At 39.4% G+C, this 17,966-nt stretch overlaps 2 protein-coding genes across 2 annotated transcripts in view; both read left to right on the forward strand.

The window, feature by feature from the left end:
* Window positions 1–17,966, forward strand: part of LOC117978129 (phosphoglucomutase-like protein 5) — a 37,154-nt gene extending 19,188 nt beyond the window's left edge. The window contains exons 2-6 of the mRNA XM_055093543.2: window positions 2,009–2,171; window positions 9,912–10,058; window positions 12,977–13,102; window positions 17,023–17,213; window positions 17,808–17,966. Of these exons, the coding sequence (XP_054949518.1) occupies window positions 2,009–2,171; window positions 9,912–10,058; window positions 12,977–13,102; window positions 17,023–17,213; window positions 17,808–17,966 (786 nt within the window). The remainder of the gene's footprint in view (window positions 1–2,008; window positions 2,172–9,911; window positions 10,059–12,976; window positions 13,103–17,022; window positions 17,214–17,807) is intronic.
* LOC129393261 (alpha/beta hydrolase domain-containing protein 17A-like) lies at window positions 7,559–9,237 on the forward strand. The gene is made up of 2 exons (XM_055093542.2): window positions 7,559–8,632; window positions 8,782–9,237. Exons 1-2 carry the CDS (start codon window positions 7,938–7,940, stop codon window positions 9,005–9,007), a joined length of 921 nt encoding a protein of 306 aa, XP_054949517.1. The 5' UTR covers window positions 7,559–7,937; the 3' UTR covers window positions 9,008–9,237.

Consider the following 17,966-nt stretch of genomic DNA (forward strand, 5'->3'; position numbering starts at 1 on the left):
GGATTCTGGTTGTACTTAGAATAAAATCTAAGCTCCCTTAGCTATTATTATTATATTATTATTAAAATTGACGTCCTTTATTACAGCAGTCTAATTCCTTCCTAATATGTACCTCACTAGTAACTATTATTATTATGGCTTATTTGTTTATAATCTGTCTCCTCTACTTGAAAATATGTAGCCTGGGGATCTTGTGGATTTCCATACTAAATCATCCCAAGGCCACTTTGCTTTTGAGCTCTGTGTGTGTGTGTGTGTGTGTGTGTGTGTGTGTGTGTGTGTGTGTGTGTTTTGATCTCTTCTGTAATTTTTTTTCCCCTGATCTCGCTGATTGTTATATTTGGTCAGTGACTGACCTCTAGCAATGATGGTGCCAGGGCAACTTTGTTGTTGAACTGTATGTTAAGGTTTGTTTTGGCTTGTTGGTTATATCAGTACTTATCAAATGAATTATCTGGGAAGAGAGGAGAGGATCTTATTAAAATACAGGTTCTTATTTGGTAGGCCTTGGGTGGGCCTTGAGGTTCTGCATTTCTTTCTTTCTCTTTCTTTCTTTTTCTTTCTATTTCTTTCTTTCTCTTTCTTTTTTCTTTCTCTTTCTTTCTTTTTCTTTTTTCTTTCTTTCTCTTTCTTTCTTTCCCTTTCTTTCTTTCCTTCCTTTCTTTCTTTATTTCCTTCCTTCCTTCCTTTCTTTCCTTCCTTCCTTCCTTTCCTTCCTTCCTTCCTTCCTTCCTTCCTTCCTTCCTTCCTTCAGACAGAGTCTCACTCTGTAGCCCAGGCTGGAGTACCGTGGTGCCATCTTAGCTCACTGCAACCTCTGCCTCCCAGGTTCAAGCAATTCTCCCACCTCAGCCTCCGGAGTAGCTGGGACTACAGGCGTGCACCACCATGCTCAGCTAATTTTTGTATTTTTAGTAGAAATAGTGTTTCACCACATTGGCCAGGCTGGTCTCGAACTCTGGAGCTCAAGTGATCTGCCCACCTCAGCCTCCCAAAGTGCTGGGATTTCAGGTGGAGCCACCATGCCCAGCTGAGGTTCTGCATTTCTATCAAGCTTGCAGGTGATGCCCATGCTGCCAGCCCTTTGAGTAACAAGGGGGCTTTATTACCGAGCTTGGCTGAACATTGGAATCATCTGTGGAGCTTTAAAACTACTAATGCTGGGCTCTCAACCCCAGAGATTGCAATATCATCAGTCTAGAATGCAGTTTGAGTACTAGGCTTTTAAAAAGTTTCATAAGTGATTCTATTTTGTAGAAATATTGAGAACTACTAGATTGGATGATATTGAATCCAATTTTAAAACAAGGTGTAGCAATAAATGTTCTTCAGCGCTGTGTTGCTGACTTTTTAGAAAGTCAGTTTTGTAGCTCTAGAAAGAATCTGGCTGCATCCATGGATGACCTCCAGATCTCCGCTTAGCATGACTGGGTAATTTCTCCAATGTCTCCAGCACATGCTGTCACTTAACAGCAGAAAGAGAATTCCTACTTTCAGGAGAAAAGTCATTCCTGAAGATTACAGTTAAAATATGCCCACAGATGATGAGGTTGTAGTAAATCAGTCCCCTTGCTCTCTGAGCTTGTTCTAAGTTACAGGAAGCAGAAGAAGCAGAGAAGCACTCCATTTCTTTTTTCTTGTAATCTCTAGCATGTTCACATGCATAGTTTCTGAGTCAGTAGCAAACTAAGAACTTCTTATGTGATTCAAGCTAACCCCTCGATTATCAGAAGCAGATGTTTCAAACGACTGAAGATCAATGAGGCATATCCTATTTACAGGTTAATAATTGACTACTAGATGCAGGTGCACCAAATGGTCTTAGAGACATTAGATAGGAGAGACAATGTCAGTGCTCCCCCTACCCTGCCTCCCCTAATCTAAAGCCTACTCTGTTTCTTTTATCAAGTGATTGGCTGTATGTTAACAGAGCCTGGGGCACTTTCCTGTTGAAATGCCTTTAATCCCAAGCAACTGGATTGATTTTTTTTTTTTTTGGATGGTTTAGATTGGACGACTGATTATTGGACAGAATGGCATCTTGTCGACACCTGCGGTCTCCTGCATTATCAGGAAGATCAAGGCAGCTGGTGGAATCATTCTAATAGCCAGCAACTGCCCTGGAGGACCAGGGGGAGAGTTTGGAGTGAAGTTTAATGTTGCCAATGGAGGTAAGTGGTTCAGTATATGCCTTAATAATCACGATTTCTTTCCTCTTATATTATTATAGTCTCACAGTGACCCTTTGATGATAGACAAGCAAAGTGCAGAGGACCTAGCTCAGAAAAATTTAGTGAGGTGCCCAAAGTGACCCAACAAAGAAGTGGCATGAAGGGCTCATGAACCCATTTCGGTGGTCTCTTGGTCCCCTGTACTCTTCAGCATAAACTATTGAATAGTTGATGCTTATCTGATATGGAAGGACTCTGAATTTTAACATTAAAACATACCCTGAAGGTCGTTGTCTAAATGACAATGACCCTCATTTTACACATGAACAAATCAAAGGCCTGAGAGGCTGAGTTACTGCTGAAGGCCACAGGGTTGATCAGGGTCAGATTAATGATTTTTAGCCCAAATCCTGGGCTCTCTTTTTCCTACAGTGTTGACTTTCTCTCAAAATCATAGAATTGTTTCACTTTTTCTTATATTCACAGCACTTTATAGTTTGGGGTCCTTAGTGGAGGGGGTGGGATATATGTATGGAGTAAATTTCTTTTAAAAATTGAACAAAAAAACAGGGAGAATACGAAATAGATAACATGTACCCATTATCTTGTTTTTCTATTTTGCTCATCTTTTTTTCTGAAGAATTTTAAAGCAAATTATCGCACAAGAACATTTCACACCCAAATATTTTTGTATGCATCTCTTAAAAAGAAAGACTCATTGCTGCATGACCGTGCTAACATACCTAACAATAATAACATTAATTCTCCAGTATCACCTGAAAACTAATCTATAGTCAAATTTTTCAATAATCCCCAAAATATTATTATTTATAGCTGTTTTATTCAAATCAGGATACATCTAAGGATGCCATACATTTGCTTGGCAAGTCTCTTAAATCTCTTTTAATCTAGAATGCTGAGTTTGCATGAATGTGGGTAGGAGCCAAATTTTAACCAGCAACAGTTACCATTATAAATTATTCCTCATCCCAGGCAAAGCAGTGCATTCTGAAGGGAAAACTTATTATCTATCCCTCCTTGTAGACGTTTTACACGTTATCCAACAAGAAAGTGTATTCATGTTGAATATTTAAAAAACAATATTGTAACCACAAAGCAGAAAACTAAACCAGCAAACCACAAAGGTAGACAACAATAGAGGAAGAAGAGAACAAATTATCTACAAAGTAACCAGAAAACAATTAGCAAAATGGCAGGAGTAAGTCTTTTACTATCAATAATAACCTTGCTGGTACATGGGTTAAACTGTCCAATCAAAAGATATAGAATGGCTGAGTGGATCAACAACAAGATCCAACTAGATGCTGCCTACAAGAGACCCATTTTTAAACTTTAAGAATAGGCATATACTGAAAGTAAAGGGATAGAAGGAGATATTCCATGAAAACAGACAGTTACCAAAAGAGAGCAGGGATGCCTATACGTATATCAGATAAAACAGACTTCCAGTAAAAAGCTGTTCCAAGAGAAAAAGAAGGTCATGATTTAATGATAAAGAGGTCATCTTATCAAGAGGACATAACAATTGTAAACATATATGCATCCAAAATTGAAGCACTTAAATATGTAAAGCAAATATTAGTGGACATGAAGGAAGAAATATACAGCAATATGACACTAATAGGGGACTTCAGTACTCCACTTGCAACAATGGAGAGATCAACCAGACAAAAAATTAACAAGACAACACTAAATTTGAACTATACTTCAGACCAAATGGACCTACCAGACCTACATTCATCCAACAACAGCAGAATATACATTCTTCTCTAGCATACATAGAACATTCTCCAGGATAGACCATATATTAGGCCACAAAATAAACCTTAACAAATTCAAAAAGATTGAAATCATATCTAGTATTGTTTCCAACCACAATGGTGTGAAGCTAAAAATCAATAACAGGAGGAATCTTGGAAAATTTACCAATATGTGGAAATTAAACAACATGCTTATGATGAACTAATGGGTCAAAGAAGAAATCAAGAGGGAAATTAAAAAATATTTTGAGATTAATGACAATGGAAACACAATGTATCAAAACCTACAGTATGCAGCAAAGTCAGTTCTAAGAGAGAAGTTTATAGCAATAAATGCCTAGATTAAAAAAGGAAAAAGATCTAAATAAGTAGACTAACATTATGCCCCAAGGAGCTAAAGAAAGAACAAACTAAACCCAAAGTGAGCAAAAGGAAGGAAATAATGAAGATCAGAACAGAAGCAAATAAAATGTAGTATAGTAAAACTATAGAAAATATAAATAAAATCAAAAGTTGGTTCTTTGAAAAAATAAAATCTACAAACTCCTAGCTAGATTCACTAAAAAAAGCAGACTCAAATAAATAAAATCAGAAATGAAAGTGGAGACATTGCAATAGATACATCAGAAATAAAAATGGTCATAAGGGATTATTATGAACAATTTTATGCCAACAAATTGGAGGACCTAGAAGAAATGGATAAATTTCTAGAAAAACTAACCCATCAAGATTGAATTGGGAAGAAACAAAAAGTTTGAACACTCCAACAACAAATAAAGAAATTGAAGAAGTGATTTAAAACTTTCCAAAATAGAAAAGCCTAGGACCAAATGGCTTCATGGCTGAATTGTATCAAACATTCAAAGAATAATTATTACCAACACTTCTTAGACTCTTCCAAAAATTAGAGCTACAGGGAATACTTCCAAACACATTTTGTGAGGCCAGCATCACCTTGATACCTAAAGCCAGACAAACATATTGTAAGAAAATAAAACCACAGGCCAATATCTCTGATAAATATTGACGAAAACCAAATTCAACAACACATTAAAGAAATTATGAATCACGGCCAAGTGGGATTTATCCCTGACATGCAAGACTGGCTAAACAGAATGAAAGATAAAAACCACATGATCATCTCAATTGGTGCAGGAAAGGCATTTTACAAAGTTCAGCATTCTTTCTTAACAAAAACTCTTAACACTTTATGTATAGAAGGAAAGTTTCTTAACATAATAAAGGCCGTTTATAAGAAACCCACAGCTAACATCATAATCCATTGGGGACAACTGAAAACTTTTCCACAATTTAGTACATGGCAGGGATGCTCACTCTTGCTATTTCTATTCAACATAGTTTTGGAAGTACTAGCAAGAGCAATCAGACAAGAAAAATAAATAAAAGTCATCCAAATTGGAAAGGAGAAAGTAAAATAATCTCTATTTACAGATGATATGATCCTATATATAGAAAATTCTAAAGATTCTACACATGCACACACACACACACACACACACACACAAACACACACACAAATTTTTAGAACTAATAAATGAATTCAGTAAGTCGCAGGATACAAAATCAACATACAAACATCAGTAGCATTTCTATACATAAATAATGACCCAGCTGAAAATAATCAAGAAAACAATGCCATTTATGATAGCATCAAAAAAATACTTAGGAATAAATTTAACCAACGGTGAAAGTATACTGAAAACTATAAAACATTGATTGAATAAGACACAAATAAATAGATATCCTGTGCTCACTGATCATGGATCAAAAACATTAATATTATTAAAACATTCATACTACCAAAAACAATATGCAGATTTAACACAACCCCTATCAAAATTTCAATAACATTCTTCATGGAAATAGAAAAGCAATACTAAAATTGGTATGGAGCCCCAAAAAACCAAGGCAATGTTGAGGAAAAAAAAGTTGGAGGTACCACACTTGCTGATTTAAAATTATGTTACAAAGCTAAAGTAAAACCAAAACAGTATGACACTGGCATAAAAACAGAAACGTAGACCAATGGAACAGAATAGAGAGCCCAGAAATAAATCAAGGCATATACAGTCAACTAATTTCGGAGCAGGGCACCAAGAGGACATAATGGAGAAAGAAAAAAACCTCTTCAATAAATGGTGCCTGGGAAAACAAAAATGTAAAGGAATGAAATTGGACCCTTATCTTACACTATACACAGAAATAAACTCAAAATGAATAGAGAACTAAATATAAGATCTGAAACCATAAAAACCCTAGAAGAGAACATAGGGAAAAAGTTATTTGACATTGGCCTTGGCAATGATTTCTTGGGTATCACATCAAAAGCTCGGGCTACAAAAGCAAAAACAAATAAATGGGACTACCTCAAATTAAAAAGCTTTTTAGCTTTCCCATTTTTCATTTATTTATTTTATACACTTTAAAATCTCTGGGTATTCTTTTTTAGCATCTTAAAATTTATTTTTATATGAGTGCCTGTAGATTTGCCGTATCCTTTAAAAAACAATTATTTTAATATATATTATAATTGTACATATTTTCGGTGTGCATATGGTGAAAGTCATTGGAGTGGAAGATAGCAAGGAGCTTGGAAATTGAAAAGGAATTCAGAAGTTGTTGATGAACTCTGAAGTTATCAGCATGGATGGTTGAATGGCATCATAGACAACTATCTAGAGAGACAGTACTTGCTTTACTTTTGGAAATCAGTGTGCTGGCATTAAAACTCAGGGACTTGAAAATGATGGACACAGCCAAAGAATATAGTATGGTGCCTGGGGTGTAGGGAGTGGAGGGAGATATTCATGCATTCTATAATCTGGCAAGCATAAAATAATGCAAAAACGAAACAAGACTACCTATTCTTTAAGTTTTGTGAAGGGTAAAAAATGGTAAGGAGTGAAGCAAAGAGCTATGTTTATTTCTTTGAGGCCTTCACTTTTCCCACACAACAAGAAAATTGTTGGTAAAATCTTCTGGGCTGTCTTCTCTCCCACTTACTAGAATTGGACTATTGCTATTCTTTTTTATGAGCATTTATTGGAATACGGTGATGATGCTACACTCTAAGGCAGCGTTGTCCAACAGAAAAATATTGTGAGTCACATACATAGTGTACATTTTTAGTAGCCACATTAAAAAAGTGAAAAGAAACAAGTGAAATTCACATTGTGTTTTATTTAAACTACTATATCTAAAATATTATTATACCATGTCATCAATATAAAAATTATTAATGCAATCGATTGCATTTTCTACTAACTCTTCAAAATTTGGTGTGCGTTTACAATTGCAGCACACCTCAACTTGACTAGCCACATTTTAAGTGCTCAACAGCTAAATGTGACTAGTAACAATTGTATTGGACAATGCAGTTCTAAGGATTGAGATATTTTAAAAATCAAGAAACAATTTTTGTTGAGTAGAAAGTTACAGTATAGTTGACAAGTAAGATTCATACAGAAAGATATCTATACATCTAGCAATCATTTATACTTTAGATCTTTCAATCTACTTATTTGTTTCTCAACCTTGTTGCAAAAAAAAAAAAAATCTGAAATGGCTTGCATTAAGATATACAAGGTAACTTCCGTCCGTGGGGGGAGCTGCGGCGGTGGCGGTGCAGGAGGCCGGGCAGGGGTGCGGAGGGACCGACGGACGCACGGGCGGGCGGCCGGGAGCCATGGAGCGCGGCCCTGGGGCCCGGGGGCGCGGGCCGGGGTGGGCTTCCCACGGCACGACATGGAGACCTGTGGTTGCGAGGCTCCCTGGGGCTCGGCTTGGACCGCGATGGGGCTGGGCCCTGGCCTCCTAACGGGGCTGCTGTCTGGGGCGGTAGCTGGGGGGGCGCTCTCCCCCCTGCCTGCGACTCGGAGCACCCCCACCCCTCCCCTGCTGGGCCAGGCCGGGCGGCGTTGTTGGCGGGGGCCCCGGTGGAGGCCCGGCCCAGGCGGCGCCCGCCATGAACGGGCTGTCGCTGAGTGAGCTCTGCTGCCTCTTCTGCTGCCCGCCCTGCCCCGGCCGCATCGCTGCCAAGCTCGCCTTCCTGCCGCCGGAGGCCACCTACTCCCTGGTGCCTGAGCCTGAGCCGGGGCCTGGTGGGGCCGGGGCCGCCCCCTTGGGGACCCTGCGGGCCTCCTCGGGCGCACCCGGGCGCTGGAAGCTGCACCTGACGGAGCGTGCCGACTTCCAGTACAGCCGGCGCGAGCTGGACACCATCGAGGTCTTCCCCACCAAGAGCGCCCGCAGCAACCGCGTCTCCTGCATGTATGTTCGCTGCGTGCCTGGTGCCAGGTACACGGCCCTCTTCTCGCACGGCAATGCCGTGGACCTGGGCCAGATGAGCAGCTTCTACATTGGCCTGGGCTCCCGCCTCCACTGCAACATCTTCTCCTACGACTACTCCGGCTACGGTGCCAGCTCGGGCAGGCCTTCCGAGAGGAACCTCTATGCCGACATCGACGCCGCCTGGCAGGCCCTGCGCACCAGCCCGGACAGCATCATCCTGTACGGGCAGAGCATCGGCACGGTGCCCACCGTGGACCTGGCCTCGCGCTACGAGTGTGCCGCGGTGGTGCTGCACTCGCCGCTCACCTCGGGCATGCGCGTCGCCTTCCCCGACACCAAGAAAACCTACTACTTCGATGCTTTCCCTAAGTGAGCGGCCCGGGCGGGGACGGGGGCGGGGCGGGGCGGGGACGGGGGCGGGGCGGGGCGGGGACGGGGACGGGGGCGGGGCGGGGCGGGGACGGGGGCGGGGCCCGGGCCGGGCGCGAAGTCTCACCCGCTCCACGCCCCTCCCGCAGCATCGAGAAGGTGTCCAAGATCACGTCGCCCGTGCTCATCATCCACGGCACGGAGGACGAGGTGATCGACTTCTCGCACGGGCTGGCGCTCTACGAGCGCTGCCCCAAGGCGGTGGAGCCGCTGTGGGTGGAGGGCGCCGGGCACAACGACATCGAGCTCTACAGCCAGTACCTGGAGCGCCTGCGTCGCTTCATCTCCCAGGAGCTGCCCAGCCAGCGCGCCTAGCGGCGGCCCCAACCGGCCGGACCTCAGCAATAAGGCGGCCCCGGACCTCACCCCGCGCCGGCCCCCCAGGGGCTGCATGTGGACCCCCCGGGCGGCCCAGGGGACCCCGCCCCGACCCAGGGGCTGTGGACGATGTACAGGCAACAGAGCTACGCACTCCTTTCCTTTTGGAAGCAAGAAGAAAATACGTGAAAACGGAAATTAAAGATTTAAAATTAAAAAAAAAAAAAGATATACAAGGTAAAAAAAAAAAAAAAAAAGCAAAACCCCAAAAGGTGAACAAGTATTGATTTCATGTTCAATTTATTTAAAGTCTAATACTACTTGTCAATTTGGCCTTCCGAGGAAATGCATCATATATTTTTAGTTGAGCTTCATTTTAGAAGTGACTAGAGATTGTGAGTTGGGGAAAATAATTAACTTACCCTGCTAAGCTCACACATCAATTAGGTAGCAGAGCTGGGAATAGAAAGCATAGTTTCCTCTTCTAGATGCACTGGGGAAGCTGCATGGAAATCTGGAATCCCTCACTTCTGTCAAATGCATATCCTGTTTGTGTCTCATAACCTGAATAAAGCTGATTATGTAACCAAGTTTCCCTGGCAGGTGTGAAACTATTTTTAGGAAAGATGTGTCATTGCTTAGAAGTGGATTAAAACAAACAAACAAACAAACAAACATATGGGTTGTTAGTCTACATAGAACAGGTGAGGCTGATCAAATTTCCCCCATAGTGGATGAGTACAGTATAAGAAATATCAAGGCTAATTGAACTGTGAACCATTGATCATTGTTTAGAGAACAAATGAATCTTTCTCTGCCTGGTGGAGGAGGATGGTAACATTTCACTGCTTGAAACTCACGAGACTTTTAAAAACATGTATTTTTGGTGTTCAAATTTTAGGTCCTGCACCCGATGTTGTCTCAGACAAAATCTACCAAATCAGCAAAACGATTGAGGAATATGCTATATGTCCTGATCTCCGAATCGACCTATCTCGACTAGGAAGACAAGAATTTGACCTAGAGAACAAATTCAAACCATTCAGAGGTAACAGAGATTTTATTTTGAAGAAGTCAGAGTAACTGTGTGGATGGGGCTGACTGGTTTCTGTAGGGAAGTAAACTCATGAAAATTATTGCATTGTTAATCTCAGGGGTGACTCGATAAATGTGTGTAAACTTAATATGGTGTAGAGAGAAGACATGAGAGCAGCCAAGATATTCAGAACTGGAAACTTTCAAAAACCACTTCCCAAACTCGATATCATTTTCAACATAGGAAAAGTTTTATGGTTGACTTCATTATAGCATTCCAAAAATAGGCTGTGAATTGCCAAAACTTGTCTAAGCAATTAAGGTGAAGATGCTGGAATGCCTTAGTTAAGAAGAAACCTAACAAGTCAATGGGTTATTACATTTCTCGAAAGGTAGGAGTTTCTTTTCCAAGCCATAACCAAGCTTGGAATAATTACGCATCAGCTTATTGAATGCATAATTATTGATCACCTGCCCTATACCAAGCACCGTGTTAGGAGATTTTACAAAGGAATTCAGTAACTACCAAATATATTTAGGCAAGTGACTCAAAAATTAAAGAACCAAAATGAGATTGTCAAAAATATTATCTTATATTGTAAAGCAAATATAACTTCTACAGTATTCAGAAGATAGCCTTTTGTTTTATAGATTAATTTTAGACCATATGACAACAACATTAATAACATGTATGTATACAACATTTTCCCCCTATATTTTATCATATTGCTTTTTCCTAGAAGGCATAGAATAGCAATAGATCTAACATGTTTTACTTTTTTAGTGCTTCTATAAGCTCGAATGCAGTTTGTGTTAAGATGGTATCCTCATTTTAGAAGTAATTTAACTTAGCCCAAAGGAGGAAATACCTGGTTTTTGTCCATGTGATATTTTAGGGATACAGAAAAGATTAAAATGGATTGTGTGGGGGTCACAGTATTTGCCCAATGTTACCAAATCTTTCTTGAGAAGTTTTGAGTCAGTTGTTTGCTTAGGTAATGAGCAGAAATTTACAGAGAGCCATGATACTCACTGGAAGCAGCAGGGCCTGCTTTTGCTAATCTAGCTGGGAGAATGCATAGGCATATGTGTGCACACGCATGGGATGGCTGGACAATTAAAGGCAAGGGGTACATTATATTAAGCAAAATGATTTCAATACGCTGATTACATTTGGTTGGAAGGACTAGGCTTATTTTTGGCATCTTCACAATTTTTATAGTTGTCCAAGAGACCCGAATCTTCGTGGGCTCTCATTCAGGCTCATTGCTGCAGCCACATTGCTAGTTGAACGAGTTTTCTAAAAATGTTACTGATACCAGGAGATAGGTAGAGGGATTCCCTGGCTTCCAAGAATTTGGAGATAATTGTTTGGGATAACTTATGTGCTGTATTCTTGCTGGTTCAAGTGTTGAGCAAAGCTTGAGTTAATTAGGAACAAATAATTCCTTTGCATTTCACTTTAAAGTGTCAAGAGCATGAACTATATGATGTGAACTTTCAATTTTTACTGACTTCTTGTTCCCTCGTTTTTCATGTTTGTTTGGTACTGTGTGTTACCTATTGTAAATACCAAATGTATTTAGGCAAGTGGTTCAAGAATTGAAGAGCCAGAATGAAATTGTCAAAAACATTATCCTATAATGTAGAGTGAGTAAAACTTCCAAAGTACTCAGGGCATAACCTTTTGTCTTACAGATTAATTTTTTTATGGCGGTAAAATATACATAACAAAATTTACCATTTTAACCATTGTCAGGTGTACACTTTATACAGGTTAATTTTTAATTACTTCGTAGATTATTATGCTCCTCATGTAAAAAGATAATTTAAAAGTATCCGTGTTACAAATATAATTATATTTGAATGAACACATAGATTACACTGACTTAAGTATAAGAAAAAATATGTTTAGATATGTATTTGATCAGATGAAGGGATAATATTATATGGCATATTAAGATCTCATCCATGAAATATCACACCTGGATTTACTAAAAATTATTGAAAGTGGGTTGGTAATATCTTCAGTGCAAGTTTAAAAGTATTTCAGGGTTTCAAAGTAGTATGTATTTGAAAAATCTGAAAACAATATACATAAGTTTCAAAATTTAGTTAAGAATTTAAAAAAGCAGGGCTCCTGGACAAATTTTAGCACCTAAAGAATTGATTTACTACTTCTTGGAAAAGTACTTTCTGAGCATTAATTATATACTGATTGACAAGTATGAAAAATGTATTCTGAGCTTTTTGGTATGTCACATAAATGAATAAAACTTTTTGGATTCTTGGTTACTGGGTGGTGCTAGATACTGGAAAGCATTTGTGTTTAATGAGAACTTCTAGATATTTGCCATTCACTTGGAAATTGGGTGCTAGATTGGGCATGAATGAGATTTCACTCAAACCCAGGAATATATTCATCACCAATTCTGCACTTGAATCTGGTAGGCACAATGGCATTTGGAAAATAGGGGTCACTACTGAGGTCACTTGCTGATTTGTTTCATACCAGCTGAGTCAGTCTTTGGCCAGCCCCCACAAGAAAGGCAACCGGGTATGCCAAAATGCCTCTAAACATTGAGATGTGGGCTGTGTGCGTTGTTTTGGGAGGGGAAGTGGGAGCAGGAGTCACAGGGCACATTTTTATCTTAATTTATTCTTGTGGTTGATATTTTCCTTGCAAAGAAGAATTTATAACTTGGTATCATTTATACCCATTGAGCACCTGAAAAGCTTGTAGTATCTTGATTGTGCCCTGATTTGTGATTTTTGTCAACAAATGGGCACTTCGCTTCCCACATCATGTGTAGGGATATGATGGGCTTGTGACCAGAATTTCATGCTGTTAAGGTAGTGATTCTTTTTATGCTTCCAAGTATCTTTCATGGGTACAGTCAATGACATTTTCCTTTGTTTTTCTATCTTTAGTGGAGATAGTGTACCCAGTGGATATCTATCTTAACTTCCTTCGGACCATCTTTGACTTTCATGCCATCAGGAGTTTGCTGACTGGGCCCAGCCAACTGAAGATTCGCGTTGACGCAATGCATGGAGGTAAGCTTGTGATTTTCTCCAAATGATTGGGCAGGAAATATTGAGACCTCTACACCTGTTGGGTTTCAGAGGTTAAGAGGAAAGTTGGATTCATAGATATTCACACAACATGTGTATGTTCAGATATTTGGAATGCTCTGGAAAACTTCAGGACCCTTATTTCTGTCTTTGGATGTAAATGAAAACAAAAGTTGAACAAATGAGTTTGAGGCTATGCATGTTCAAGTGTGGAGTATAGTAAAACTGTTATTTATTTGATCATATGCATGGCATAGTTTAAACAGTCAAATAAATAGTTCAAGATTTATTGTGAAAAAAATCTGTACCCAACTCCTATCTTCCCCCAATTTGTTACCTTCCAGAGTTAAATTTTTCCATTTTTTCAGCTGTTTCTTTTCGTATTTATCTCCCTATCATTAAATATTATGAATATACAGACCCTTGTTGATTTTTCAGTTTTGAGCATTACTGAATTCATACTACAGGAACTGGAGCTGCAGCTCTTTTTCACACTCTCCACCCACCACCCACCTCTCCACCCACCCTTTCCACCCACCAGTTAGGGAATCCTAGCATGCTTCCCTAATTATATCATCAGTTTGGTAAGATCATTATCTAGTGTTTACATTACCACAACACTGCTGAGCCATGCAATATGCTATAATTATATTTCCTTTACAGTACAACTTTTTGATTTCCTTGGAAACAGCAATTATCTTGTTTTCTCATTGCTTGCTTTTAATCAAGTATATTTACCACTCTTAATCCTCAAGCTCTCCCCTAGTGTCTACATCTTCCTTCACTTCATTTTCCTGGAGACTTTGATCTGCCCCATTCTGCCCTGGTTGCTCTCTGAGCATGCTGTCATCATGAAATCTCCCTTTATCACCATGGTAGTAATTCTTTCTACACATCTCCTATGTTAAATGTCCTGCCCCCTGGTTTCTTTGTCTGACACCTTGATTTACTCGCACATTTTGGAGGAACACATTCTCCAGGAACTCAGTGAGAGAAAGCTCATGGTAGGTAAATATTTTGTGTATTGTGTATCTGAAAAGGCCTTTTATTCTACACTTGCCCTTGATTAATATTTGACTGATAAGGAAATCTAAGTTGGATATTATTTTTCTTCAGAAGTTTGAGGGCATTGCTCTACTGTGTTATAGCTATTATATTAAACTTGAGAAATCCAGTGCTATTTTGATTTTTAATCCATTGTCTTTCCTTTTTCTTCTCTGGAAGCTTTTAGGACCTTTGACTTACCTTCAGTGTTCCTCTGTTTTACAATAATGGATCTTAGTGTGGGACTCTATCTTTATTATATCGGACACCTGATGGACCCTTTCAGTCTGAACACTTGTGTCCTTTAATTCTGGAAAAGTTTTTGAATTACTATTTAGTAACCATTCTGGTTATTTTTACTACTGAATTGATCCTTTAATTATTCTATTTCCCCTTCTCCTCCCCAGTTTTTCATCTCTTTATTTTGTTCTACTTTCTGGGAAATTTCCTTGACTTTATCTTCCAGTCCTTTAGTTCTACCATTATATTTTTAATTTCCTAAAACTTTTGTTTGTATTTTCCAAAGATCCTCTCTTGTAAAAACACATCCTAGTTATGTTTCATGGATACCATATCTTTTTAAACTTAGGTTTACTGAGGTATAATTTATACACAGTAAAACTCACTCCTGGTAGATATACAGTTTGATAAGATTTGACGAATATATACAGTCATGTAACCACTATCACAATCAAGATTGAATATTTCCATCACCCCAAAGAGTTTTTTGCTGCCCTTTGTAGTCAAACCTCTCCCCTTATCCCCAGCCCCTGGCAACCACTCATCTGCTTTCTGCTCCCATAGTTTTGCATTTTCCAGAAAGTCATATAAATGGAAGCATACAATATGTCACCTTTTGCTTCAAGCTTCTTTCACTCAGCATAATAATTTTGATATACATTCTTGGTGTTGCATGTATCAGTAGTTGTTCCTTTTACTGCTGAGTACAATTTTATTGTGTTGTCGATATACCACCATTTGTTTATCCATTCACTGGTTAATGAAAATTAGATTTCTTTTTCTTCTAGTTGTTGGCTATTGTAAAGAAAGATACTGTGAACATTCGTGAACAAGTCTGTATGTTTTCATTTGTCTTGGGTAAACAGCTAGGAATGGGATTGCTGAGTCATATGATACATGTATGTTTACCTTTATAAGAAATGGCCAAATCATTTTCCAAAATGCCTGTTCCATTTGCACCACTGGCAATGCATGAGGGCTCCAGTTTATCTGTATCTTCACCAATACTTGGTACTGTCAGTCTTTTCCATTTTAGCCATTCTACTCTATCTTGTTAATGTCTATTAGGATATTACTGATATATTTTAAAAAGTTTTCTTCTCCCTGTATAATTTTTGTTTCCTCCAGGTTTCTCTTTACTTTTTGTTTATTTTCACCTCATCTCAAATACATTCCTCAAAATTTTGGTGATCCTTGGCTTTCTGGCATATTTAAGAATGAGGCACTAAAAATCTGCTGGGAGCTCTGAGCCTGCTGTGGGTCTTCTCCATGGGCCTTACTCTAAGGACTTCTGGCTAGGCTGTTCTGTTCTTTCTTGTTGGGCTGATCATATTCCTCAGGAAAAGAACTTTCAGGTTCTTGCCTTAGCATTATCTGGCCTACAGGGAAGACAGCTTTGCTTTTTTTCCAAATAGTATGAGCAATGTTTCTGGGTTTCAGCCTTATTGCCTGGTTTATACTGTATGTCCATCTTTGAATCAATTGCTCTGGCTAGAAGATGGAGGACGCTGACTGCGCAGACCTAGGTCACCTCCTTAGCCTTGGGGAGGTGGGATTTAGCCATACCCAGACCCCATGAACTGAGATGGGGAAGGGAGTTTTTCTCCAATAGAAATCCCAAATGCTGTATCCAGAGGAAGAGGAAATGTGTGCTGGGCAGGCACAATCAAGAGATGTTCACTATTGGAGGATTGTGTGTTGTATTGGTGGAAAATAAGTGGAAAGCAATATCTTTCAGATATTTCAGAAATGTGTCTTATGTTCTACCTCAGGCTCTGTTCCCTTGCTCATAATGTTACTTCGATTTAGATGGGCTTCCCACTCCAAACCCAAACACTTGCCAACTTTATATTATTCCGTCAAGTTCCACCAGAAATGCTGCTTCTTCCTTGAAGCCTTATGTGTGGTTATTGCTTCTCTGAAGCCATTGGATATAATTATTTCATCAATGTGCATTGTTTAGTCTTACCACTGCAGTCATTCATTTGCAGCTTTGACTCATCCCACTACTAGATTACAAGCCCAGGAATGTAGAAACTATGTGTTTTGCATCCCTTCAATATGATCCCTTCATTTCCTAGCAGAGCAGCTCCATATTGCATACTCCATAATGTTCATTGAACTGGAAAATACTATTCCTTGGCATGTATTTTGGTAAAATGTGCTTGTTTTTATATGCTTCAGTGGTTTATAGTGTTTAATTATATACTTGGCAGAGTCCAAATGATTGCAGAGACAAAGAACATTGCTAGAGCCCTTTAATGCTTTTGCATATATTCAGCTAAAGCTTTTAATACATGAAAAGCAACAGGCAATGAATCATTATTATGTAGCTGATTTCTTTCTGGCAACCTTTTAGAAAAATTTCAGGTGAAAAAATGTATGTAACTAGATGATTGAATACATCTTCTGTATTCCTACCACAGTAACTGGCACATAGTAGATGCTCAATAAATAGTAGTTCAAGCAAATATTGTTCTATATTGTATCTTTAAAACGATTGTAAATTTATATTTTTCTTCTGGGTTATTAAATGGTGTTTCCTGTACTATTCAGAACAAAATACTCTGGGGAGAAGGTTCTGCAAATATTTAATATTGCTGTGTATCTATTTTTAGTTATGGGACCTTATGTGAGAAAAGTTCTGTGTGATGAGCTGGGGGCCGCAGCCAATTCTGCAATAAACTGTGTTCCCCTGGAAGACTTTGGAGGGCAGCACCCTGACCCAAACCTGACATATGCAACGACTCTTCTGGAAGCAATGAAAGGAGGAGAATATGGATTTGGAGCTGCATTTGATGCTGATGGGGTAAGTAGGAAAGCTCTCTGTCTGCTGACCCTTTGATCCTATAATGAGCCATGCACTGGAAAGCAGAGAATTAATGAACACATCTGGAGCTAACATGTATGGGACATGTGTGCCCTAACTGCCTCTGCATCTGCCCTTCTGTTTAATGACTAAGTATTACAATTAAATAGCGATTACTTTTCTTAGTTCCAGATTTACATTATGGCATACAAAGGTTGTTTATTTAAAAATATATATTATTCAATAAATCTTTATTTATGGCTGGTGTTGTTGAAAGCACCAAGTTAAGAAATCAGCTATTTCTGCAAGAAGCAGTGTTCTCTATTATGTTTGGGAGAAAGAAAGAGTTAGGTATTTGGGGGCTTCTAAAGCTTGAGCCACATTTCAACAGGCGGAACATGTTCCTGGTGTGTCAAGATTCTGGGCCCTTGGTACTCAGAGGTTTCGAAGAATGTTTCCCATGTTCTCTTTGGCCTCATTCAAGTTGTTAGATTGTTAAATATAAGACGGCAGTAAAGTGGATCGTGATGATTATGGGAATGGGCTGCTAGCAGATGCTTCTGTCCGATCATTTTTACGCATTCCTTCCTACAGGACCGTTACATGATCCTAGGCCAAAATGGCTTCTTTGTGAGCCCTTCTGACTCCCTGGCCATCATTGCTGCCAACCTCTCTTGCATTCCATGTTTCCGTCAGATGGGGGTCCGTGGGTTTGGGAGGAGTATGCCAACCAGCATGGCCCTGGACAGGTAA

This window comes from Pan paniscus, chromosome 8, assembly GCF_029289425.2.
Source record: "Pan paniscus chromosome 8, NHGRI_mPanPan1-v2.0_pri, whole genome shotgun sequence".
Taxonomy (NCBI): Eukaryota; Metazoa; Chordata; class Mammalia; order Primates; family Hominidae; genus Pan; species Pan paniscus.

Excerpts from the sequence above, each read along its gene's own strand:
- LOC129393261 (XM_055093542.2), top strand. The coding sequence starts at position 7,938 with ATGAACGGGCTGTCGCTGAGTGAGCTCTGCTGCCTCTTCTGCTGCCCG. Across the intron at positions 8,633-8,781 it reads TACTTCGATGCTTTCCCTAA|CATCGAGAAGGTGTCCAAGA; the intron begins GTGAGCGGCCCG and ends CCCCTCCCGCAG.